The sequence below is a fragment of the Styela clava genome, chromosome 6 (assembly GCF_964204865.1).
Source record: "Styela clava chromosome 6, kaStyClav1.hap1.2, whole genome shotgun sequence".
Taxonomy (NCBI): domain Eukaryota; kingdom Metazoa; phylum Chordata; class Ascidiacea; order Stolidobranchia; family Styelidae; genus Styela; species Styela clava.
In genome coordinates this window covers 13,347,383-13,372,005 of record NC_135255.1, presented here as the reverse complement: position 1 = coordinate 13,372,005, position 24,623 = coordinate 13,347,383, and the positions used below count along the sequence as shown (strand labels likewise).

At 32.9% G+C, this 24,623-nt stretch overlaps 5 protein-coding genes across 5 annotated transcripts in view; 2 read left to right on the top strand and 3 right to left on the bottom strand.

The window, feature by feature from the left end:
* Positions 1-483: 483 nt before the first annotated feature.
* LOC144424518 (zinc finger C3H1 domain-containing protein-like) lies at positions 484-7,568 on the top strand. The gene is made up of 7 exons (XM_078113897.1): positions 484-615; positions 1,113-1,260; positions 5,142-5,286; positions 5,564-5,717; positions 6,308-6,415; positions 6,948-7,143; positions 7,441-7,568. Exons 1-7 carry the CDS (start codon positions 488-490, stop codon positions 7,546-7,548), a joined length of 987 nt encoding a protein of 328 aa, XP_077970023.1. The 5' UTR covers positions 484-487; the 3' UTR covers positions 7,549-7,568.
* LOC144424522 (uncharacterized) overlaps positions 737-24,623 on the bottom strand; it is a 33,938-nt gene continuing 10,051 nt past the window's right edge. Inside the window, exons 2-3 of the mRNA XM_078113903.1 lie at positions 2,925-3,032; positions 737-2,676 (exon numbers count right to left, since the gene is read on the bottom strand). Of these exons, the coding sequence (XP_077970029.1) occupies positions 2,450-2,676; positions 2,925-3,032 (335 nt within the window). The 3' untranslated portion in view covers positions 737-2,449. The remainder of the gene's footprint in view (positions 2,677-2,924; positions 3,033-24,623) is intronic.
* LOC144424517 (zinc finger C3H1 domain-containing protein-like) lies at positions 7,954-22,853 on the top strand. The gene is made up of 10 exons (XM_078113896.1): positions 7,954-8,662; positions 10,866-10,993; positions 11,585-11,699; positions 12,193-12,340; positions 19,394-19,538; positions 19,820-19,973; positions 20,632-20,739; positions 21,235-21,430; positions 21,740-21,843; positions 22,488-22,853. Exons 1-10 carry the CDS (start codon positions 8,571-8,573, stop codon positions 22,594-22,596), a joined length of 1,299 nt encoding a protein of 432 aa, XP_077970022.1. The 5' UTR covers positions 7,954-8,570; the 3' UTR covers positions 22,597-22,853.
* LOC144424536 (uncharacterized) lies at positions 12,335-16,367 on the bottom strand. Its single transcript, XM_078113920.1, has 3 exons — positions 15,118-16,367; positions 14,650-14,721; positions 12,335-13,756 (listed from the first exon to the last, which is right to left on the bottom strand). The coding sequence occupies exons 1-3, from the start codon at positions 15,374-15,376 to the stop codon at positions 13,527-13,529; spliced, it is 561 nt and encodes a 186-aa protein (XP_077970046.1). The 5' UTR covers positions 15,377-16,367; the 3' UTR covers positions 12,335-13,526.
* On the bottom strand, positions 16,817-18,709 carry LOC144424533 (uncharacterized). Its single transcript, XM_078113915.1, has 4 exons — positions 18,437-18,709; positions 17,984-18,055; positions 17,672-17,889; positions 16,817-17,242 (listed from the first exon to the last, which is right to left on the bottom strand). The coding sequence occupies exons 1-4, from the start codon at positions 18,693-18,695 to the stop codon at positions 17,051-17,053; spliced, it is 741 nt and encodes a 246-aa protein (XP_077970041.1). The 5' UTR covers positions 18,696-18,709; the 3' UTR covers positions 16,817-17,050.

Here is a 24,623-nt window from a genome sequence, read left to right as displayed (position 1 = left end):
TATGAAAATATATTTTCTTTCGTTGAGACTGAAAAATTCGCACAGATAAAATTTGAAAATATAAGAATAAGAGTGTGTCTGTAGGGTATGAATTTTGATATAATGGCAATTAGGACTATATCATAGGTATTATCATAGGAGATGATTCACATATTTATTCTGGCAGAGGGGAATGCCATTAAGACTGCTTTATCACATGGTGAACTACAGCTTCTTGTCCAGTTCCCGGTCCATGTTGGGTATGGGATGAGTTTGCAGTCACATGAACCACCCTATGGCAGCGAGTAATCGTGTCATTTTTTCGCTCATAATTATCTCTCACAGGATTCAAACCTGCGAACTTACACATGTAATCAGAGTGGTGACAATCATGTTCCTAACCCTTAGCAGTTAGATATTTGATCCATTCAATGGCTTCACTCCTTAGGGCAGTTCTGTCATTTGTATTTTCTGATTTTTCAAAGTTACACCGAATTTTACTATAATTATGATTGATTCAGTTGCTATCAAGAATTCTTCATCAACTGAAGATCCATTATCAGCGTTACAATTACTTCGGGAAAAATTGCGATTGGAAATATCTCAGCAAAAATTGGACGCTGCTAATAGTTGCAAGTAAGAATTGAGAATCCTCTATTTTTTTAACTTCATCCTAACCAGTACTTTATAACTTGTTTATTCCTTTCATTGAATTCTATGTTGCATTCCCCCATGATCGACGAATAAAACAACTGAATAACTGAATGATTTTATTTACATAGTATCATATATACAGTAACAAATTAAACATATCATTCTGATTTATGTCTTTCTATTCTAAAAATTATCGCAAATTTAAAACGAAATGTAAATTTTCATTCCACATTTATCAAAATGTAATGTCAGTAATTTTGTAACTTTAATAATTTGTTCCTGAAAATAATAAGATTCTAGTAATAAGAGGAAAGGTTTGACTGAGTTTTCAATTTCTTCTTGTCTATCTCATTTCCATTTTTGTTAGAAAAAATAAGAAAAGACAAATGAGGTTTTACAAACTCTATCTTGTCAATGGCAAAGTTATATTTATAACATCATTTTCATTGGAGACAAAAAATTTTCTCTTGGATTTACAGTTTTTTGTGTAAAACTATAACTACTGCGATACAAAAAATGTCAATAAATGAGGAAACGATAAGACAGATGAAAAAGAAAGTGACTGATATTTCTATGATGTGGGCAGATGTTTTGGTGAAGAGGGGAGACAGCTTAGCTGCCACACAGGTATGGTATTGAGATGTTTTCTAATTATAGATCCTTTATTACGTTTATTGCATTATATTTTGAATACACATGCACCAACACTGAATTCTACATCAAAATTCTTATAATCTCAGTAGCTCTTTATACTTCAGTGGTTATCAATTTCCTTTATTTTAGAGTGCGCATGACATTGTTTTTTCATCAAATTCCCTTCCAAAGAATTAATGGTATTAAGAAAAATTGTCTGTTTGTTAATGTTAATTAATCCTTCAACTGTCATAAAATGGAAATTTGCGGTTTTCCACAAAACAACTGCTTTAATAATCAAATATGCTTCTCCCATTTCTATCTTTTATATATACCATACTTTTTTTATTTTTCATTATTTATATAATATTAATTTTGACCATAGTCATCTCATGGAGGATTGATATCAAGCAAGATAATAATCAAAACATGAAATGATAATAATAAATGGAATTCTGTAATTAGGTGCACGATACGATTTATGTAATTTGAATATTGACAATATAACTAGCATTGTAGTATTGTGAGATCGGAGAAGTTAACAAATAAGAAAGCTGTAGACAATGCTTGTTAATATGATCTTAAGTATACATGATTTGACATAACACTCCAGGTCGTGTGGCTGTTGGAATGTAGTTAAACATGCCGTGGTTTACACTTCCTGTATCTTTCTTGACATAAATGTACACATTTTTGTATTGCTCGACACTATTGGGTGTACCCGGATACCATTTAGTGAATAGTGATGGATTTCCAGAAAGTGTCACAAGTTGCTGAAATAGATAGGATAGGAGTTACATATGTATCAAGGGTGAGACGATAAGGCGACTTAATAATGATATGGGGAACCGCAGCCTCTTGTACGGGTACCAGTCATGTTGGGTATGGGATTAGTTAGCCAGTTTTCTGATGCATGAACTTGACGGTGAAGGAAGCTGTAACTGACCAGTGGTTATGTGAACCACCCTATGGAAGCGAGGAGTCTATCAATCATCTTGTACATAGTTATCCCACACAGGATCGGACCATCCAACCCACGCAGGGTAATCAGAGGTGCTGGGGCAAGCGTATTCCTAATGCTTGGCACTATGCTCTGAGCCTAATCCGAGATAAGTCAATGATAATTTAATGTGATAGAAATGATAAATATTTGCTGGTTCACCATATTCGTTATGAATCAAATTTAAATACTCACTGAGTTTTTGTACAATAGTCCTGTCCAGTATCCTATAGATGATGTTGATTTTGATCTGACTAACTCTGCTATTTTTTGGTAATGTGTTTCATCTTGAATGTATCCAATATTCATACCAATATCTCTACATGCTTGTGTTGCTTGATCAAAATTCATTTTGGTTTTGCGAAGTTCCATCCGATAACAATTATTCTTGTAAAAGACTTCGCAGTTGACTATTATATTTAGAAAATGAAAAATTTAGGTATTTCGGTTTGAAAATAATTTATATTAATGTTGGAAATTCTTGATTCTGAATCATCGCAGTTGACTATTTTATTTAGAAAATGAAAATTACATTTAGTTCTATTTGTTGGGAATTATAGATTCGAATCTTATTTGTGTTTCCAATTTGCATTTAATTTTATGTTTGAGAACTCTGTGACAAAAAATTCATCATGTAATGTTAACAAAACAGTTTTACATAATTGATAGTTTAGTCGACTATTATCCATCCTCTGCTGAAGATCATTCATGGTTTTGTTGACATTATTCATTTTCTCTTCCATTTCTGTCCGCAGATCATTTATCGCTGCAATGGATTAAATATAAAAGTATGGGTCGCTGAAGTAATAATACAAATCAAACAAACTAAATTTTATAAAAGCATCAAAATTAGTGATACATGGTTTTAATTTTACCAATGAATGAGTGAATAAAGTTCACAACATAACATACTTGGATGTTCTGCACAAACCCCATTATTAAGTTTTGTCTATCAGGGATGGCGAACCTTTTCCAATGAATGGGTCAAAAATTATATTTTTATCGCGGAACAGAAGAGATTGGGTCACATATATTTAATCAATGTTTGTATCTATGAGAAACTTCTGAAACAAATCTTATAAGCTTCTGTTGCTGTTGTTGTAGTTTTGGGTTTCACTTATGCATCACTTTAATCGGGGACTTTTTATTTCACTCGATTTTATGGAATCAGAGTACGAAAACACGCATATGAATCGCCAAAAACGCTTAGGACGATGCGGCAAATTCTTTTCCGGATCCAAAGAGTTTGGAGGGAATTCCACTCTGATAGTTTTATATTTTTAGATCAGCTTTCAACCACATTAAGGCACTTTTACACTGCCCCATTGTTGTTTCAGATTTCTCGGTTTTTATTTCAAGTCTGGAATATTTTGATTTCTCAACGGCATTGTAGGCGAGAAACTAATAAAATGCAAAGTAGCAATTGCATTGTTATGTCAGAGCCAATAGTTGAATAACGAACGGTGCACACATGCGCCCAAGATTAGAGGTTTAGGAAATTACCATACCGGCCCGGAAATTAACAACTTAAATATGAGCGATCGCAGTCATGACCAACTGACGGTACATTATAATAGTTTAGTTATTGTTAGATTAATTTAAGACCGGTTTTATCACTTCTCATCAGTGATATGTTAGCATTTTTATTTTATTAGTGCCTTGGCGGGTCAAGAATAAAACGCGGTGGGTCACTTTGTGACCCGCGGGTCAGTGGTTCGCTATCCCTGGTCTATACCAAGTCCATTCATACTGACAGTCATTATATTATCATTTAAAAAGATGTAAACTATATATATATACAATAAGAAGTAAACTTCAATATATTCTTATGTAGGGAAAACTGTAATTTTTGCAATATTTTCCACTTCAAACAAGGCTTTGTACAAGCCCCACTGATGCTTACGGCCAATATTAATTTAAATTACCTGATTCTATTGCTGCATTAATTCTTTCATAATCAACAATTCCTTTTGGTCCTCTGGGCCTCTGTGATCCTTTTGGTCCAATTTCACCAGGTGGTCCTCGTTTGCCCGGAACACCCTGTGAACTTTGTTGTGGTGGAATTGGGTACGTTTCTTCTGTATTGACATTTTCAATTTGCATGCAAATTCTTTGATTGCAATATACTTGGTTTGACGAGCAATTGAATGCTCAAAAACATACAATATAGTATACCCTTTTTCATATTTAACGCCTGTTTAAAGCAAACATTAGAATTGAAACTCAAATGCAGTCTAGCATACATTTCTGTCTAAATTTAATCAAGTTGCAATTCCATCTCAATGAAATTTCTATCTTACTAACTGTTATTTATAAAGTTGAGGCAAATACATCTATGCATGCCAACCTACTGCGCTAAGAAGCCTACTGTACTACTGTAGCAAGCAAAGTATTTATATTGAATTGTTGCATTCGTTCAGCTTTCAGAAGTTGAAATGTTTCCAACCAACAAATTTGAAGGAGTACTCTTTTTGTGATGAAGTATTTTGAATTGCCATGGGAAACTGCAAAAAACTTGTTTCCCATGCTATTTGGCTGTGAAATTTCTGCGCGTTTGGTATTGTTGTCAAAATGTGTGAGAAAATGACGAAGCGCCTGAAAAGCAGACATTTGGGCGTTTGAAATGTTATTTTGCAGCTTGAAAAAGCTATAAACTATGTAACTATAACTGAGCCATTAAAAGCATAAAAAAGGCACTGGAATATCAAAATTATTATGTTAAGTTTGAAAGAATAAAAAAAAAATTTTTCTTGTGGTAATAAATGAGAAATGTCAAATCGTTAATGCATACTCATTTTTAATGGGATATTATAACAGTCATGGATAGGACAAACAGGCAAGAAGATCTTATCTATTTAATATTACTTTTTCAAAGGTCTTTGAAGAAGCTGTGACAGAAAATCCATATGATGCAAAACTTTGTTATGAAGCAGCTTTGTTTCAATTGAATCAAGAATCCTCGGACATTGATGCTGCACTTCTGTATTTTGAAACTTGTGCTTCAGCTCATTTGAAAATAGGTAAAAGTTTTGTAGTTTTTTTATAAAATCAAGATTCACCATGTGAAATACACCAGGGTGGTCAATAAAAAACCAGAAAATTTGAAGGTCACATGACATCACAAATAAAATGGGTGCTTTCTTTTAGGTTCTAGGTTGTTTTAAGTTGGTACTGTTTTCTAGCCACCACCCTGTAGTTACCAGGTTTCGGCATTGCCTAGTTTATTACACCCTAAGTGTTGATTTTAATATTAATATTAGGTTCTCAATTTTTGCTTCATTTTGGTTTCTTTTTCAGATATAGATGTGATTAATTTATCAGAATTGGAGAAATTATTTCACTACTTATTGAGATTATCGGACTCATTAACTGACAAACATCTTTCTCTTTTACCGGAAATTAGTTGGAAAATTGTTGGGAAGAACAAAGCGTATTTATGGATGATTTACATGTAAGTGAAATAGATCAAGGCTGTTGAAATTATGAGTGTTAAGATATATAGGGTGTCTCAATTTTTTTTAATATTGCAAATGGTATTTATCGATGTCATATATTGTTTCGGCCCTTACAGATGTATTAAACTAGCTAGCGATCGGAGACCGTCTCTGCGGTTTCGATTCCTTCGCTCTGACTAAATAGCGACACTGCATGTCCCATCACTTATTAATTAATAACTCGCTAATTATACGACATAATTCATCCAAAATCAATAGGCTTCTGGTCCGATATATGATGAATGCGCATGCAAAATTTGGAGTAGATTCTACCTCGCTTTCGTGAGATATTGCGTAACATACGAAAGTGTCTGACAGACAAACAAACACCTATCAACATACTTATCAAGATCGATGAAGTAAAAACACTTTTGAATTCACTGATTAAAAAACAACAAACCTGGTTAAGATATATTTAGACCTGACTTTGTAACAAAATTGAAAATATAAAGGGACTTTATGGACACCCTGGAAATCGTAATAGAATTCTTATTTGGATTCTATTCATTTTTGAACAATGCTTTATGGTGAATCATGTTCTTTTCAGTGTAATTCTCGATTTATCCAGCGAATCTGTCAACGTTATACTGGATTATTATGAAAAGGCAATTGTGGATGTGGGTGATGAAAATGATAGAAGACAAATATGGCTAAGGTGGGACTTTATAATCAGATTCGCAAAATTTTTTAATAATAAAAAAAAGTATATTCAAATAATTCATTTTCCTCGAAATAATTATTTGGATACTTCTTGATACCATCATTGTAAAATGCAAAAGTATTGAGAGCTAATTTTAGTTTCTCTTTTCAGGACTCATTTTCGATCTTTGTAACTGAATTAAAACTTTTAGAAAGACAAAATAATCATTCAGTTGTTTAATTTGTACCCAAGTTTCAGAAACACAACAAAAAAACTAATCAATTGCTAGATAATGTTTCCAACCATGCCTGAGAATCTGAATTAAAAATTGTCTAAGCGACTACTTAAAATTTCAATTTTCACGTGTCACGTCACCTTTGACATCTTGATGATATCCAGTAGCATTGTGCTAAGCGTCCCATTCCTATTCTTTTCTCTCCTCCAGAATAAATATGTAAGTACTACTACTACATAAATGGTCAAAGCATCTCCCACTTAGAAAAAAAAATATCCCGAGTCCATTTTTTATATCAAATTTCCTTTACAGATATCTTCTATATCGTCAGCATCTTGCCTCAAAACTAGTCGAACCAACAACAATAACTGTAAAAACGCGTCAAATATGGCTAAAGAATTTTACTGCAGTTATTCGTCGATGCATAACAACTTGTTCTCCAGATTTAGCCATTGATGAATTGCTCAGCTCTGATGCCAGATTTTCTGACTACACATTTCATAATCAGGTAGAAATATAATGTGAACTTATTGGCGATGGTTACTAGATTCTAACATGATACATAATATTAGTAAGTGTACAGTTGCTTATTGAAATTTATATCTTTTTTTTTTATAGATGTTTATGTCTAATTCTCGGAATAATGAAGATTTTTGTGATTTTGCTTTTTTGCTTAATGATAATAAACTCATTTAGGATAATAAAATATTTTAAATATAAAATGTAATAATGCGTAGACCGAACGATTTTTGATAATGACAATATTTACATGATGATATTGATTTTAGTATTTTATCAACTAAAGGTTGCGTCTATCTACTTATCATGCTTTCATACAAGGCAACACATATCAACTGCTTATAATTTTCTTACTGATCTGATGCCGTATAATGTTCCACTGTTATTGAGGTAAGTGGATAAATGGTGATTTGTTGGAAGGTAAACTAGTAGGTACTCCTGTAGTATGTGAATCAAAATGGCAAACACTCGAGCGTAGTATGTGTACCAGGTTAGGGCTAGGCCACAATTTCAGGTACATAGTATAGGAGTCACTTGCCTAGTCCCTGAACTCGTAGTAGGACTAAAATAAGGAAAATTGGCATAAAAATATGGCCTAACCTAGTACACGTACTATGTTCCGGTGTCTGCTATTTTGGTTCACATACTTCGGGAGCGCCAACTAGTATGCAGCTATTTAAATGAGTTTATAAATATTTGTATATGATTTGGTGGATTTTTGAATTTATATTCAAGTAAAAGGGTTTCTTTGACAACAATGTTTCAATCAAACAAGGGACCATTAGGGTATACCAAATTTAGAAATGTTATTGTAGAAACATTTTAGCTTTAGCGTTCTTCATAGGCATTTAGAATTAGTATTTGATATACACAGTCTTTGTAAATTATCTTGTAATGGAAAAATAATATTTGTTTGGTTTTTCAATTTCGACTGTACTTTCATCAGCATTTTAGATCAAGGTTTCGGGAACATTAACTCAGATATTCCAAATTTTATGGAATTTTTTTTTATATTCCAGGGCTTGCCGACATTTTCTCAGTTTTGGAGATGACTCAACAATCGTTTCCATATTATGGAGGATAACTTCAACTACATTGTGTCAAAACATGATGATATGGAAAATGTAGTAAATCTTGAATAATCTTTTTTGAATAATATTTGATTTATTTTCTATTCAAGTTTTATGTTAATCAACATGTTTTCTTACGAGTTGTATGTAAGGCTAAGTAATTAGATGTTAAATGTTTAAATCCTTTTTTAATTGATTTATAAAAGTTTCATGAGGAAAATTAATAATTTTTATATTTTTTTTTCACAAAATTCACTAGATCAGTCTCGTCACTTTTCTCTCGTGGAAGAATATCAAAGGTACGGGTATCAAGTTTTGATTTTGTGAAATTGACAAAGTAACAATTATGTTTATTGAAAATAATCCCTATTTTAGGCAATACATCTGTCCCGGCGGTCTGTGGATGCAGTACCGTATTCTCGTGAGCTGTGGACTGATGTAAATATAAATTTTTCTTAACTGGTAAAATGTTTTATTAAACTTTGTTTCCTGGGCAACAGGTGAGTGCAATTAGAAAGTTGTTATATTTGTAAAGTGATAATTTCATACAAAAATTGGGACCATGTGGCCTTGCAAATGTACGTAAAATCGATTTATTTTGATTGCATTCATTTTAAAGTTTTTTGTGGGTCATATTTTCATACTTTTAGATTATGGGTTGAAATTTGCACTAGCTATTATGGGACTTTTAATTTCAGATGTCCTTAAGATGCAGGTAGAAAATTTCCAGCTTGAATAGAATGAGATTTTTGAATGTGTCTTGTATTTGCCACAGTTAAATGTTTATTCTCTTAAACTAGTACTGAAATCAGATGCAATTTTTTATTTCAATGAATCAAGAGTCAGGGTATTGAATTGTAAAACTGCTTTGTTTTGCTAGTGAATAGTGATACACCAGAAGTTTTAGTAATCTTGCTGGTTGAAGGACTAGCATTTCAGTTTGATTTGAAAGCCTGCCATCATTGTTTCAAGTTCAATGTCAGATGAAACGTTATAGAAATATATTTGTGTTAGTGTGCATCAAGACTTTTGAATCACTAGGAATAAGAATGTGTGATAGTTGATTGTAATTCCGGAAGGCGTATTTTTCTTTCTCTCCGTGAAACAGACATGAGACGAATTTTACCGCCGCTATAAGCACTCAAAAGTAGAGGAGGCTAGGCTACTTTCTTTTCCCGACTGAATCACTTTTATTAATACAAATCACTGCGCATTAAAAAACAAAATAGAATTTATTAGCATTAATTTACAACGAGTTACGGGTAAGAATTTATCGCCGGCTAAATAATTAATATGTGATCTAAATTTATTGCAAATAATGTTATAACATTTAGTCCGCGAAATGATTTGATATAAAATGAAGCTTGGTAATCGGAATGTCGTCAATAATTCAGCATCAATAATTATTTTAAAATGCTAACTAGGTAGCAAAGTCGGATAATGTAAAAAACGGAGCAATAACAAGTCTTCGTCGCGAGGCAGGCGCAGATATAATCAAATGAAAGAATACGCTTGTCGTTGATTAATATCTTAGAAACCCGAAATTTTTATTCAATACGAAAGTCGATTTTAAAAAAGGCAACTATCGTTTCATATATATCCGTATACCAGTGTCGGTAAATACGGCAATGATAAAATTGATCGCATAAAATTGGGACGGTTAATTTGCGAAGGTGATAAAGGAAAATCAAAGCCAACACAATAAAACAAGATAAAAATCAGAATAAATTTAATTCGAATTCACTCCTTGGTATTTGTTTTTAACATCTGTCGCCGGCGTGTAGTACTGTTGGTAATATGAAAACCAAACTTCGATGTCCCATTCGGAAAAGAAGTGGATTCAAATGGTTTTTATGATAGGCTTAAACGTGTGAAAAATATCGCAATTACGGGGTCATTACGTAATCGATTTTGCCGTAATTACGGAATTGATTTTTGTCGATTACGTGCAAGCCTAGTGGGGACGCAAGATATTCGAAGGCGAGGATTTTGCGCCGCACGAAGAGATAAAAGAGAGAGAGAAATATAGAAGAGAACTCTCTGTTCATTGAAAGGCAAAATGAGAGGAGCGAAAAAAAGAAAACGCTCGGCCGCAGATATTTCCCGGAGAAAAATACTCATTTTTTAGGACGTGGAAAAGCGACTAGCGCTGATATATATCGGCAAGATATATCGGCCGGTTGGGCCAATATGATATATCGGCAAACACGCAATATCGGCCCGATATATCGGTTGGCCGATATATCGGTCGAGCTCTACAAAACAGCACTGCTTTTTATGTGTCATTGTTTTCTCATTTACTCTTTTGGAAATTGCAATAGGCCTTAGTCAAATTTACAGACTATAAAAACTAAAAACTGACTGAATTTTTCATGCACAGTGTAAATAAATACCTGAATCCGTTATTCCCATAATTACTTTGTATTTGTGAGCAAGTCAAATTTCTGTGTTGAGCAGTAATACATATCATTTACTCCTTTGAAATTTCAATATTCAGATTTACAGACTCTAAAAACTGACTGAATTTTTCATGCACAATGAAAATAAATACCTGAATCCGTTATTCTCATAATTACTTTGAATTTGTGAGTCAAATTTCTGTACTGAGCAGAAATACATATCATTTTTTTGTCACTTTCAGCTCTGCATACAATGCTCGAAATTATCTCGAGATCAAAGTTTATCCAGGATTAGAAGTTCAGCTTGACTCTAATTCAAGGAATAAACTTGATGAAAATTTCTATTCTAACCTGCATGCTGACCTTGACGGTGAGTAGCCTAATAGACTATCGAATATGCCCATTGGGGGTGATTCTCAACGCTTTATGACCTGTTCACTCGGATAACGGCGATTGTCCGGGATGGCCAAACTAAATAATTTACCATTCCAAATACATATGGAAATATATTTTCTCTCGTTAAGATTGAAAAATTCCCACAGAGAAAATTTGAAAATATAAGAATAAGAGTGTGTCTGTAGGCTATGAATTTTGATATAATGGCAATTAGGACTATATCATAGGTATTATCATAGGAGATGATTCACATATTTATTCTGACAGAGGGGAATGCCATTAAGACTGCTTTATCACATGGTGAACTACAGCTTCTTGTCCAGTTCCCGGTCCATGTTGGGTATGGGATGAGTTTGCAGTCACATGAACCACCCTATGGCAGCGAGTAATCGTGCCATTTTCTCGCTCATAATTATCTCTCACAGGATTCAAACCTGCGAACTTACACATGTAATCAGAGTGGTGACAATAATGTTCCTAACCCTTAGCAGTTAGATATTTGATCCATTCAATTTCTGATTTTTCAAAGTTACACTGAATTTTACTATAATTATGATTGATTCAGTTGCTATCAAGAATTCTTCATCAACTGAAGATCCATTATCAGCGTTACAATTACTTCGGGAAAAATTGCGATTGGAAATATCTCAGCAAAAATTGGACACTGCTAATAGTTGCAAGTAAGAATTGAGAATCGTCTTTTTTTTTAACTTCATCCTAACCAGTACTTTATAACTTGTTTATTCCTATCATTGAATTCTATGTTGCATTCCCCCATGATCGACGAATAAAACAACTGAATAACTGAATGATTTTATTTACATAGTATATATACAGTAACAAATTAAACATATCATTCTGATTTATGTCTTTCTATTCTAAAAATTATCGCAAATTTAAAACGAAATGTAAATTTTCATTCCACATTTATCAAAATGTAATGTCAGAAATTTTGTAACTTTAATAATTTGTTCCTGAAAATAATAAGATTCTAGTAATAAGAGGAAAGGTTTGACTGAGTTTTCAATTTCTTCTTGTCTATCTAATTTCCATTTTTGTTAGAAAAAATAAGAAAAGACAAATGAGGTTTTACAAACTCTATCTTGTCAATGGCAAAGTTATATTTATAACATCATTTTCATTGGAGAAAAAAATTTTCTCTTGGATTTACAGTTTTTTGTGTAAAACTATGACTACTGCGATACAAAAACTGTTAATAAATGAGGAAACGATAAGACAGATGAAAAAGAAAGTGACTGATATTTCTATGATGTGGGCAGATGTTTTGGTGAAGAAGGGAGACAGCTTAGCTGCCACACAGGTATGGTATTGAGATGTTTTCTAATTATAGATCCTTTATTACGTTTATTGCATTATATTTTGAATACACATGCACTAACACTGAATTCTACATCAAAATTCTTATAATCTCAGTAGCTCTTTATACTTCAGTGGTTATCAATTTCCTTTATTTTAGAGTGCGCATGACATTGTTTTTTCATCAAATTCCCTTCCAAAGAATTAATGGTATTAGGAAAAATTGTCTGTTTGTTAATGTTAATTAATCCTTCAACTGTCATAAAATGAAAATTTGCTGTTTTCCACAAAACAACTGTAATAATAATCAAATATGCTTCTCCCATTTCTATCTTTTATATATACCATACTTTTTTATTTATTTTTTTATATAATATTAATTTTGACCATAGTCACCTCATGAAGGATTGATATCAAGCAAGATAATAATCAAATCATGAAATAATAATAAAAAATGGAATTCTGTAATTAGGTGCACGATACGATTTACGTTATTTGAATATTGACAATATAACTAGCATTGTAGTATTGTGTGATCGGAGAAGTTAACAAATAAGAAATCTGTAGACAATGCTTGTTAATATGATCTTAGGTATACATGATTTGACATAACACTCCAGGTCGTAGGGGTGTTGGAATGTAGTTATACATGCCCTGGTTTACACTTCCTGTATCTTTCTGGACCCAAATGTACACATTTTTGTATTGCTCACCACTATTGGGTCTACCCGGATACCATTTAGTGAATGGTGATGGATTTCCAGAAAGTGTCACAAGTTGCTGAAATAGATAGGATAGGAGTTACATATGTATCAAGGGTGAGGCGATAAGGCGACTTAATAATGATATGGGGAACCGCAGCCTCTTGTACGGGTACCAGTCATGTTGGGTATGGGATTAGTTAGCCAGTTTTCTGATGCATGAACTTGACGGTGAAGGAAGCTGTAACTGACCAGCGGTTATGTGAACTACCCTATGGAAGCGAGGAATCCAGCAATTATCTTGTACATAGTTATCCCACACAGGATCGGACCATCCAACCCACGCAGGGTAATCAGAGGTGTTGTGGCAAGCGTATTCCTAACGTTTGGCACTATGCTCTAAGCCTAATCCGAGATAAGTCAATGATAATTTAATGTGATAGAAATGATAAATATTTGCTGGTTCACCATATTCGTTATGAATCAAATTTAAATACTCACTGAGTTTTTGTACAATAGTCCTGTCCAGTATCCTGTAAGAGATGATGTTGATTTTGATCTGACTAACTCTGCTATTTTTTGGTAATGTGTTTCATCTTCAATGTATCCAATATTCATACCAATATCTCTACATGCTTGTGTTGCTTGGTCAAAATTCACTTGTGTTCCACGAAGTATCATCCGATAACAAGTATTCTTGTGAATGACTTCGCAGTTGACTATTATATTTAGAAAATGAAAAATTCATTTAGCTTCGTTTAACCCTTTCCGTGCGGTGGGCACGTATACGTACCCACGACAAAACTCGCTAGATTGCGGCGGGTACGTTGATGTACTCCACTGTTTTATTTAGCAATCGGTCGCAAACTGTTGGTCTAGTTTTTCCGGGTTTTAGTTTATTGATAAAAAGTCTTCTTCGAGATTAACATAAGCGACGATAAATCTCGCTTTCGTTTACCATGGGAGTTTTATTTGCGGAGGAACGATGGAGTGTTTTTGAAATTTATGCAAATTTCGGTGTTTTTTGGGTAGTGATAGAAGACAAATTATCCCTTCCATCTACCAAAGTATTTTGAGTTAGATAACGAAATTGCTACAGCAATATTATGCATTGTTTGCCAACCAAGAAGCGGTAACAGTAAAGGATTTAGCAAATATTTCTATTTTTTATCACGGTTTGAAGTTTCAACACCCAAGAAAAAAAAATGCCTTTTTTCTATCCGGTTTGTGACTCAGACCACCCCTTTTAAAAAAAAAATTTTTTTTAATCGCCAATTGCAAGCTCTTTAAATAAGCTTTCCAACAAGCCGTCAGTGGGCAGCAGAGGATCATTACTTTTTCGTTAGTCGATCGATTAGTTGTGGGGGTACAAATGCATAAAGTCGGCGTAGCAAATACGATTATTTAATAAAAAATAAAAATCGCATGGAAAGGGTTAAAAATGAATTAAATTCATGTTGGGAATTCTAGATTCTGAATCTTTTTTGCCAAACAATTTTATGTTTCCAGTTTGCATTTGATTTTATGTTTGAGACAAAACTCCTTGACAAAAAATTCATCATGTCATGTTAACAAAACAGTTTTGCATAACTTATAGTTTAGTAACTATTACCCATCCTCTGCTGAAGATCATTCATAGTTTTATTCATCTTCTCTTCCGTTTCTGTCCGCAGATCATTTATCGCTGCAATAAGTTAAATATAAAAGTATGGGTTGCTGGAGTAATAGTACAATTCAAACAAACTAAATTTTTTAAAAACATTGAAATTAGTGATACACTATTTTTTTTAATTTTTCAATGAATGAGAGAATAAAGTTTGCAACACAACATACTTGGATGTTCTGCCAAAACCCCATTATTAAGTTTGTATATACCAAGTCCATTTATACGGAAAGTCTTCATATCACCAATTAAAAAGATGTAAAGCATATATATATATATTTACAATAAGAAGTAAACTTCAATATATTCTTATAAAGGGAAATCTAATTTTTGCAAGATTTTCCACTCGAAACAAGGCTTTGTACAAGCGTCACTGATGCTTACGGCCAATAGCAAATAAATATTAATTTAAATTACCTGATGCTATTGCTGCATTAATTCTTTCATAATCAGCAATTCCTTTTGGGCCTCTTGGCCCCTGTGGCCCTTTCGGGCCAATTTCACCTGGTGGTCCACGTTTGCCCGGAACACCCTGTGAGCTTCGTTGTGGTGGAATTGGGTACGTTTCTTCTGCATTGACACTTTCAATTTGCATGCAAATTCTTTGATTGCAACATACTTGATTGATGAGCAATTGAATGCTCAAAAACATACAATATAGTATACCCTTACTCATGTTTAATGCCTGTTTGGAACTAACATTAGCATTATAACTCAAATGCAGTCAATACAGCTTTATATTGGGATGATGCTTTGGTTTTTAGATGCTGTGTTCTGTGTTGTTTTGAACCACTAAATTCCAACGACTAAAAAATTGCTATTTTTGAGTTGTGGTGTTTTGGATTGTCGTGGGAAATTGCAAAAAACTTGTTTCCCACGCTATTTGGCTGTGAAATTGCTGCACATGTTAGATGAGTGATATTGAACAAGATCATAATCAAATAATATTAATGATAAAAAAATAGAATTTTGTAATCAGGTGCCACCTATATAAGTCCAAATCGATGATTCTTAATAAAATGATTATTCATGTGAAGTTAAATAGTTCATCATCATGTGCTTTATTTTATAACCAGCATTCTAGTATTGTTGCTAACCTACTACATTAAGCAATGTACTGTAGCAAGTATTTATATTGGGATTATGCTTTCGTTTTTAGATGGTGTGTTGTTTTTAACCACGAAAAATTTGCTATTTTTGTTGTGTGGTGTTTTGGATTGTCGTGTAAATTGCAAAAAACTTGTTTCCCACGTTATTTGGCTGTGAAATTTCTGTACTTTTGGTATTGTTTTCAATATAAGTCTTGGCCTGTTCGTGCAAGGAAATGATGATTTACAGAAAAAACAGACATTTGGGCATTTGAAATGTTTTTTGCAGCTTGAAAAAAGCTATTAACAATGTTTTTTGCAACTTCAACTGAGCCATAAAAACAAGGCACTAAAATATCTAAATTATTATTTTTTTGAAAAGTATATGAAAATAAAAAAGATGTATGACTTGTGTGGAATGAATGAGAAATTTTAATTTGAGAATTTAATGTATTAGACAGCCTATGTAATGTAATATGTTTTTAACTAACTATCAACAAAAAGTGTTTTTAAACAACAATAATCATTTAAATGTGTACATAATAAAGATTAAACATAATGAAGATAAAAATCTTTGGGTTCTATGGGATTTGTTCATTGTTTACGATGACTGCATAAATATTTGTCCATCTTGTGACAGTTCTGCTTCCTCGTTAGTCGTGAAAATTGCTGTACCAACCAACAGTTTATTGTGACATAAACCATACGCGTACTTCTTTATATTGTCTTTCATGTTCACATATATTAGCATGGCTCTGTTGTTGAGTGGTAAAGAGGCAGTCGAGATTTGCTGTTTGGTTGATGTAATCTCACTCAGGGAATGCTCAAATGTTCGATCACCCGATTTTCGTTTTAAGGAACTTCAGTATTTTTGACTATAATTTTTGGTCGACTGCTGAATGTTTGAGTAACGAGTCATTCGACTACTGAGGTATCACTGTACTTCAACAATAAAATATGCCTCTTCTGCCTTCACTATCTTTTATAAATACCATATTTCTTTATTTTTCAATACTTATATATTTGTTGCCAATGCAAACAAAAAGCAAAACACAAAATTAATTTTAACCATTATCACATTACACATAGTAGTTGATAGATATTAAGCAAGATAATAATCAAATCAAATAATAATAAAAATGGGATTCTGTAATCAAAGGCACCTTATGATTTATGTAATTTGAATATTGACAATATAACTAGCATTGTAGTTTGTGTGATCCGAGAAGTTAACAAACAGGACAATGCTTGCTAATCCGATCTCAAGTATACATGATTTGACATAACACTCCAGGTTGTGTGACTGTTTGATAGTTGTTATACATGCCGTGGTTTACATTTCCTGTATCTTTCCTGACATTAATGAACACATTTTTTTTTTGCCCGCTACTATTGGGTGTACTTGGATACCATTTAGTGAACGGTGATGGATTTCCAGAAAGTGTCACAAGTTGCTGAAATAAATAGGATAGGAGTTACACACTCATCCCGGGAGAGGCGATAACGCGAATTAATAATCATATGGGGAACCGCAGCCTCTCGTCCGGTAACAGTCATGTTGGGTGTGGGATTAGTTAGCCAGTTTTTAATGCATGAACTTAATGACGAAGAAAGCCATAACCGACCAGCGGTTATGTGAACTACCCTATGGAGGCGAGGATTCCTGCATTCATCTCGTACATAATTATCCCACACAGGATTTGGACCTGCAAAACTATGTAAGATAGTCAGGGGTGCTGTTGCAACCGTATTCCTAACGCTCAGCACTTTACACTACACCGTCGAGCGTAAGCTGAGATAAGTCATTGATGATTTACTGAGATAGAAATGCTGAAGAATTGGTAGTTCACCATATTCATTATGAATCAAATTTAAATACTCACCGAGTTTTTGTACAATAGTCCTGTCCAGTATCCTGTTCGAAATAATGTTGATTTTAATCTGACTAACTCTGCGATTTTTTGGTAATGTGTTTCATCTTCAATGTATCCAATATTCATACGGATATCTCTACATGCTTGTGTTGCTTGGTCAAAATTCATTTGTGTTTCACGAAGTATCATCCGATAACAAGTATTCTTGTGAATGACTTCGCAGTTGACTATCATATTTGATAAATGAAAATTTCATTTAGCTCAGTTTGAGAATAAATTAAATTCATGTTTGTTCATAATTGATAGTTTAGTAACTATTACCCATCCTCTGCTGAAGATCATTTATAGTTTTATTCATCTTCTCTTCCGTTTCTGTCCGCAGCTCATTTATCGCTGCAATGGATTAAATATAAAAGTATGGGTCGCTGAAGTAATAATACAAATCAAACAAACTAAATTTTATAAAAGCATCAAAATTAGTGATACATTGTTTTAATTTTACCACTGAATGAGTGAATAAAGTCCACAACATAACATACTTGGATGTTCTGCACAAACCCAATTATTAAGTTTTGTCTATACCAGGTCCATTTATACAGACAGTCATTATATCATCATTTAAAAAGATGTAAACTATATATATATATACAATAAGAAGTAAACTTCAGTATATTCTTATATACGGAAATCTGTAATTTTTGCAAGTTCTTCCACTTCAAACAAGGCTTTGTACAAGCCCCACTGATGCTTACGGCCAATATTAATTTAAATTACCTGATTCTATTGCTGCATTAATTCTTTCATAATCAACAATTCCTTTTGGTCCTCTGGGCCCCTGTGATCCTTTTGGTCCAATTTCACCAGGTGGTCCTCGTTTGCCCGGAACACCCTGTGAACTTTGTTGTGGTGGAATTGGGTACGTTTCTTCTGTATTGACATTTTCAATTTGCATGCAAATTCTTTGATTGCAATATACTTGGTTGACGAGCAATTGAATGCTCAAAAACATCCAATATAGTATACCCTTACTCATATTTAACGCCTGTTTAAAGCAAATATTAGAATTGAAACTCAAATGCAGTCTAGCATACATTTCTGTCTAAAATTAATGAAGTTGCAATTCCATCTCAATGAAATTTCTATCTTACTAACTGTTATTTATAAAGTTGAGGCAAATACATCTATGCATGCCAACCTACTGCATTAAGCAGCCGACTGTACTACTGTAGCAAGCAAAGTATTTATATTGAATTTTTGCATTCGTTTAGATTTCAGAGGTTGGAATGTTTCCATTCATTAAATTTGAATGGCTAAAAAAGTACTATTTTTGTCATGAAGTAGTTTGAATTGCCATGGGAAATTGCAAAAAAACTTGTTTCCCATGCTATTTGGCTGTGAAATTTCGGCGCGTTTGGTATTGTTGTCAAAATGTATTGTGTGAGAAAATGACGAAGTGCCTGAAAAACAGATATTTGGGCGTTTGAAATGTTATTCTGCAGGTTGAAAAAGCTATAAACTATGTAACTATAACTGAGCCATTAAAAGCATAAAAAAGGCACTGAAATATCAAAATTATTATGTTAAGTTTTAAAAAAATTATTTTTCTTGTGGTAATAAATGAGAAATGTCAAATCGTTTATGCATACTTATTTTTAATGGGATATTATAACAGTCATGGATAGGACAAACAGGCAAGAAGATCTTCTTCTATTTAGTATTACTTTTTTGAAGGTGTTTGAAGAAGCTGTGACAGAAAATCCATCTGATGCAAAACTTTGTTATGAAGCAGCTTTGTTTCAATTGAATCAAGAATCATCGGACATTGATGCTGCACTTCTGTATTTTGAAACTTGTGCTTCAGCTTATTTGAAAATAGGTAAAAGTTTCGTAGTTTTTATAAAATCAAGTTTCACCATGTGAAATACACCAGGGTGGTCGATAAAAAAGCAGAAAATTTGAAGGTCACATGACACCACAAATAAAATGTGTGTTTTCTTTTAGGTTCTAGGTTGTTTTAGGTTGGTACTGTTTTTCTAGCCACCACCCTGTAGTTACCAGGTTTCGGCATTGCCTAGTTTATTACACCCTAAGTGATGACATGATTTTAATATTAATATTAGGTTCTCAATTTTAGCTTCATTTTGGTTTCTTTTTCAGATATAGATGTGATTAATTTATCAGAATTGAAGAAATTATTTCACTACTTATTGAGATTATCGGATTCATTAACTGACAAACATCTTTCTCTTTTACCGGAAATTAGTTGGAAAATTGTTGGGAAGAACAAAGCATATTTATGGATGATTTACATGTAAGTGAAATAGATCAAGGCTGTTGAAATTATGAGTGTTAAGATATATTGGGTGTCTCAATTTTTTTTAATATTGCAAATGGTATTTATCGATGTCATAAATTGTTTCGGCCCTTACAGATGTATTAAACTAGCTAGCGATCGGAGACCGTCGACTTATCGATCTGCGGTTTCGAATCCTTCGCTCTGACTCAATAACAACACCGCATGTTCCATCACTAAATAATTAATAACTCGCTAATTATACGACATAATTCATCCAAAAGCAATAGGCTTCTGATTCAATATATATTGAATGCACATGCAAAATTTGGAGTAGATTCAACCTTGCTTTCGTGAGATATCGCGTAACATACGAAAGTGTCTGACAGACAAACAAACAAACAAATACCTATCAACATACTTATCGAGATAGATGAAGTAAAAACACTTTTGAATTCACTGATTAAAAAACAACAAACCTGGTTAAGATATATTTAGACCTGACTTCGTAACAAAATGGAAAATATAAAGGGACTTTATGGACGCCCTGTAGATCCAGAAATATCCTGATGTGCCACTCAATCAATGTTTGTGATTACGGAAATCGTAATGGAATTCCTATTTGGATTCTATTCATTTTTGAACAATGCTTTATGGTGTATCATGTTCTTTTCAGTGTAATTCTCGATTTATCCAGCGAATCTGTCAACGTTATACTGGATTATTATGAAAAGGCAATCGTGGATGTGGGTGATGAAAATGATAGAAGACAAATATGGCTAAGGTGGGACTTTATAATCAGATTCGCAAATTTTTTTAATAATAAAAAAAAAGTATATTCAAATAATTCATTTTCCTTGAAATACTTATTTGGAGACTTCTTGATACCATCATTGTAAAATCCAAAAGTATTGATAGCTAATTTTAGTTTCTCTTCTCAGGACTCATTTTTGATCTTTGTAACTGATTAAAACTTTTAGAAAGACAAAATAATCATTCAGTTGTTTAATTTGTACCCAAGTTTCGGAAACACAACAAAAAAACTAATCAATTGCTAGATAATGTTTCCAACCATGCCTGAGAATCTGAATTAAAAATGGTCTAAGTGACATGTTGATGATATCCAGTGGCGCGTTGTGCTAAGCGTCCCATTCCTATTCTTTTCTCTCCTCCAGGATAAATATGTAAGTACTACTACTACATAAATGGTCAAAACGTCTCCCATTTGGAAAAAAAAATATCCCGAGTCCATTTTTATTATATCAAATTTTCTTTACAGATATCTTCTATATCGTCAGCATCTTGCTTCAAAACTAGTCGAATCAACAACAATAACTGTAAAAATGCGTCAAATATGGCTAAAGAATTTTACTGCAGTTATTCGTCGATGCATAACAACTTGTTCTCCAGATTTAGCCATTGATGAATTGCTCAGCTCTGATGCCAGATTTTATGACTACACATTTCATAATCAGGTAGGGATATTATGTGAACTTATTGGCGATGATGTACTCTAGGTTACTAGATTCTAACATGATACATAATAATTGTAAGTGTACAGTTGTTTATTAAAATTCATATCCTTTTATTTTTTATAGATGTTTATGTCTAATTCTCGGAATAATAAAAATTTTTGTGATTTTGCTTTTTTGCTTAATGATAATAAACTCATTTAGGATACTAAATATTTTGAATATAAAATATAATAATGCGTAGACCGAACGATTTTTGATAATGACAGTATTTACATGATGATATTGAGTTTAGTATTTTATAAACTACAGGTTGCGTCTATCTACTTATCATGCTTTCATACAAGGCAACACATATCAACTGCTTATAATTTTCTTACTGATCTGATGCCGTATAATGTTCCACTGTTATTGAGGTAAGTGGATAAATGGTGATTTGTTGGAAGGTAAACTAGTAGGTACTCCTGAAGTATGTGAATCAAAATGGCAAACACTTGAGCGTAGTATGTGTACCAGGTTAGGGCTAAGCCATAATTTTAGGTACATAGTATAGGAGTCACTTGCCTAGTCCCTGAACTCGTAGTAGAACTAAAATAAGAAAAATTGGCATAAAAATATGGCCTAACCCTAACCTAGTAGCCTACACGTACTACGTTCCGGTGTCTGCCAATTTGGTTCACATACTTCAGGAGCGCCAACTAGTGTGCAACGACTATTTAAATAAGTTTATAAATATCTGTATATGATTTGGTGAATTTTTGAATTCATATTCTAAGTAAATGGGTTTCTTTAACAACAATCTTTCATTCAAACAAGGGACCATTAGGGTATACCAAATTTAGAAATGTTATTGTAGAAACATTTTAGCTTTAGCGTTCTTCATATGCATTTAGAATTAGTATTTGATATACACAGTCTTTGTAAATTATCTTGTAATGGAAAAATAATATTTGTTTGGTTTTTCAATTTTGACTGTACTTTCATCAGCATTTTAGATCAAGGTTTCGGGAACATTAACTCAGATATTCCAAATTTTATGGAATATATTTTTATATTCCAGGGCTTGCCGACATTTTCTCAGTTTTGGAGATGACTCAACAATCGTTTCCATATTATGGAGGATAACTTCAACTACATTGTGTCAAAACATGATGATATGGAAAATGTAGTAAATCTTGAATAATCTTTTGATTAATATTTGATTTATTTTCTATTCAAGTTTTATGTTAATCAACATCTTTTCTTACGAGTTGTATGTAAAGCTAAGTAAATAGATGTTAAATGTTTAAATCCCTTCTTTAATTGATTTATAAAAGTTTCATGAGGGAACTTAATAATTTCTATATTTTTTTTTTCACAAAATTCACTAGATCGGTCTCGTCACTTTTCTCTCGTGGAAGAATATCAAAGGTACGGGTATCAAGTTTTGATTTTGTGAAATTGACAAAGTGACAATTATGTTTATTGAAAATAATCCCTATTTTAGGCAATACATCTGTCCCGGCGGTCTGTGGATGTAGTACCATATTCTCGTGAGCTGTGGACTGATGTAAATATAAATTTTTCTTATCTGGTAAAATGTTTTAAACTTTGTTTCCTGGGCAACAGGTGAGTGCAATTAGAAAGTTGTTATATTTGTAAAGTGATAATTTCATACAAAAATTGGGACCATGTGGCTTCTTGCAAATGTACGTAAAATCGATTTATTTTGATTGCATTCATTTTAAAGTTTTTTGTGGGTCATATTTTCATACTTTCAGATTAACTAGCCATTATGGGAGTTTTAATTTCAGATGTCCTTAAGATGCAGGTAGAAAATTTCCAGCTTTAATAGAATGAGATTTTTGAATGTGTCTTGTATTTGCCACAGTTAAATGTTTATTCTCTTAAACTAGTACTGAAATCAGATGCACTTTCTTATTTCAATGAATCAAGAGTCAGGATGTTGGATTGTAAAACTGCTTTGTTTTGATAGCGATAAACCAGAAGTTTTAATAATCTTGCTGGTTGAAAGACTAGCATTTCAGTTTGATTTGATAGCCTGTCATCATTGTTAGATGAAACGTTATAGAAATATATTTGTGTTAGTGTGCACCAAGACTTTTGAATCACTAGGATAGTTATCTCCACTGTTACTACAGCATCCTTGCATTGAGTGCATATGGATTCATCGACACAAAAGCATAAAAGTTAAGTAGTTCGTCTGCAGAAACCAAATCATTTAAAACTGTTAATTTATTCCTTTGCTTGAATTTCGTCATTCTTTTAGTTTTGACTTTGAAGTCTGGAATCTTCACGTTTTTGAATTTGTACAGTTTATTCAGAATATTTTAAAGCAGTAAATTGCGTTTTCTGCATGTTATAGCCCTGAAACCCGGGCTTCGTCGTGTCTGAATTCTATGGACATTCCTATTATTTTGCATTCTGAAGAAAAATAAAGAAATTTTCTTTTTAAATTCTTTCTCACACTATTTTAGGAATGCCCTATTATAAAGTAATAAGACACTCATATTCATTTGATTTCAGTATAGTTTCAGCAGACTTAGGGCTCCTGGATTTTTTTCTTCCTATTATCGAATATTAACATGCATATTTAGGAAACATCCAATCTAAAATTTCAGGTTAAATATTTATATCGACTTGTATTTAGTCTCTTCATCAGAACAGTTTAGGAACAACAGGATAGAGTATTGTGTTAAGAGAGGCAGATAAAGTTTATAGTAACTTCAGATATTTGAAATCACTCTTGCATTGCCTGTTGGAGGTGTTTTGATTGCTTCGGAAATTACTCAAGATGTCTTGTATTGAAACCGTGAAAAGAACTGACATTGTGGATTGTTTGATTCGTTATTTTTTTTCTATTTTCCTTTCCATTCTACACAATGCTGTTACGATTTATTTGTTCCAATATACGTTTTCTCTGTTACTGCAGTATCTCACCACTCTGAAAACATATGCGAAACCTGAAGATTTTATTCCGGAAAAAATTCGATGTTCATCATGGTTACAGATGGATGCAGGATGTCTTCTGCCCAAAACTCCTCAAGTTAATTTCTTGCAATAAAAAGGTGAGAGTGGTTGGTTATCTTTGTTACTATATTAAGCATCTCAATATTTTACTTTATACAGTATATTTTGCATCAGAAAATAGAAATGTAGGGTATTCGGAAGTGGGCGCCCTTAGAATACAGCAGGG

What these genes read in the sequence shown, in the direction of transcription:
- LOC144424517 (XM_078113896.1), top strand. Translation starts at nt 8,571, where the DNA reads ATGTTTATTGAAAATAATCCCTATTTTAGGCAATACATCTGTCCCGGC. An exon ending in ACAGCTTAGCTGCCACACAG is followed by an intron (nt 12,341 to 19,393) that starts GTATGGTATTGA and finishes ACTTTTTTGAAG; the next exon opens with GTGTTTGAAGAAGCTGTGAC. An exon ending in TTCAGCTTATTTGAAAATAG is followed by an intron (nt 19,539 to 19,819) that starts GTAAAAGTTTCG and finishes TTTCTTTTTCAG; the next exon opens with ATATAGATGTGATTAATTTA.
- LOC144424536 (XM_078113920.1), bottom strand. Translation starts at nt 15,376, where the DNA reads ATGAGTAAGGGTATACTATATTGTATGTTTTTGAGCATTCAATTGCTC. An exon ending in TAATGCAGCAATAGCATCAG is followed by an intron (nt 14,722 to 15,117) that starts GTAATTTAAATT and finishes AACTTATTGCAG; the next exon opens with CGATAAATGATCTGCGGACA. An exon ending in TGATCTTCAGCAGAGGATGG is followed by an intron (nt 13,757 to 14,649) that starts GTAATAGTTACT and finishes TAAATATAATAG; the next exon opens with TCAACTGCGAAGTCATTCAC.
- LOC144424533 (XM_078113915.1), bottom strand. Translation starts at nt 18,695, where the DNA reads ATGAGTAAGGGTATACTATATTGGATGTTTTTGAGCATTCAATTGCTC. An exon ending in TGATCTTCAGCAGAGGATGG is followed by an intron (nt 17,890 to 17,983) that starts GTAATAGTTACT and finishes CAAATATGATAG; the next exon opens with TCAACTGCGAAGTCATTCAC. An exon ending in GACTATTGTACAAAAACTCG is followed by an intron (nt 17,243 to 17,671) that starts GTGAGTATTTAA and finishes TATTTATTTCAG; the next exon opens with CAACTTGTGACACTTTCTGG.
- LOC144424518 (XM_078113897.1), top strand. Translation starts at nt 488, where the DNA reads ATGATTGATTCAGTTGCTATCAAGAATTCTTCATCAACTGAAGATCCA. An exon ending in ACAGCTTAGCTGCCACACAG is followed by an intron (nt 1,261 to 5,141) that starts GTATGGTATTGA and finishes ACTTTTTCAAAG; the next exon opens with GTCTTTGAAGAAGCTGTGAC. An exon ending in AGAAGACAAATATGGCTAAG is followed by an intron (nt 6,416 to 6,947) that starts GTGGGACTTTAT and finishes TTTCCTTTACAG; the next exon opens with ATATCTTCTATATCGTCAGC.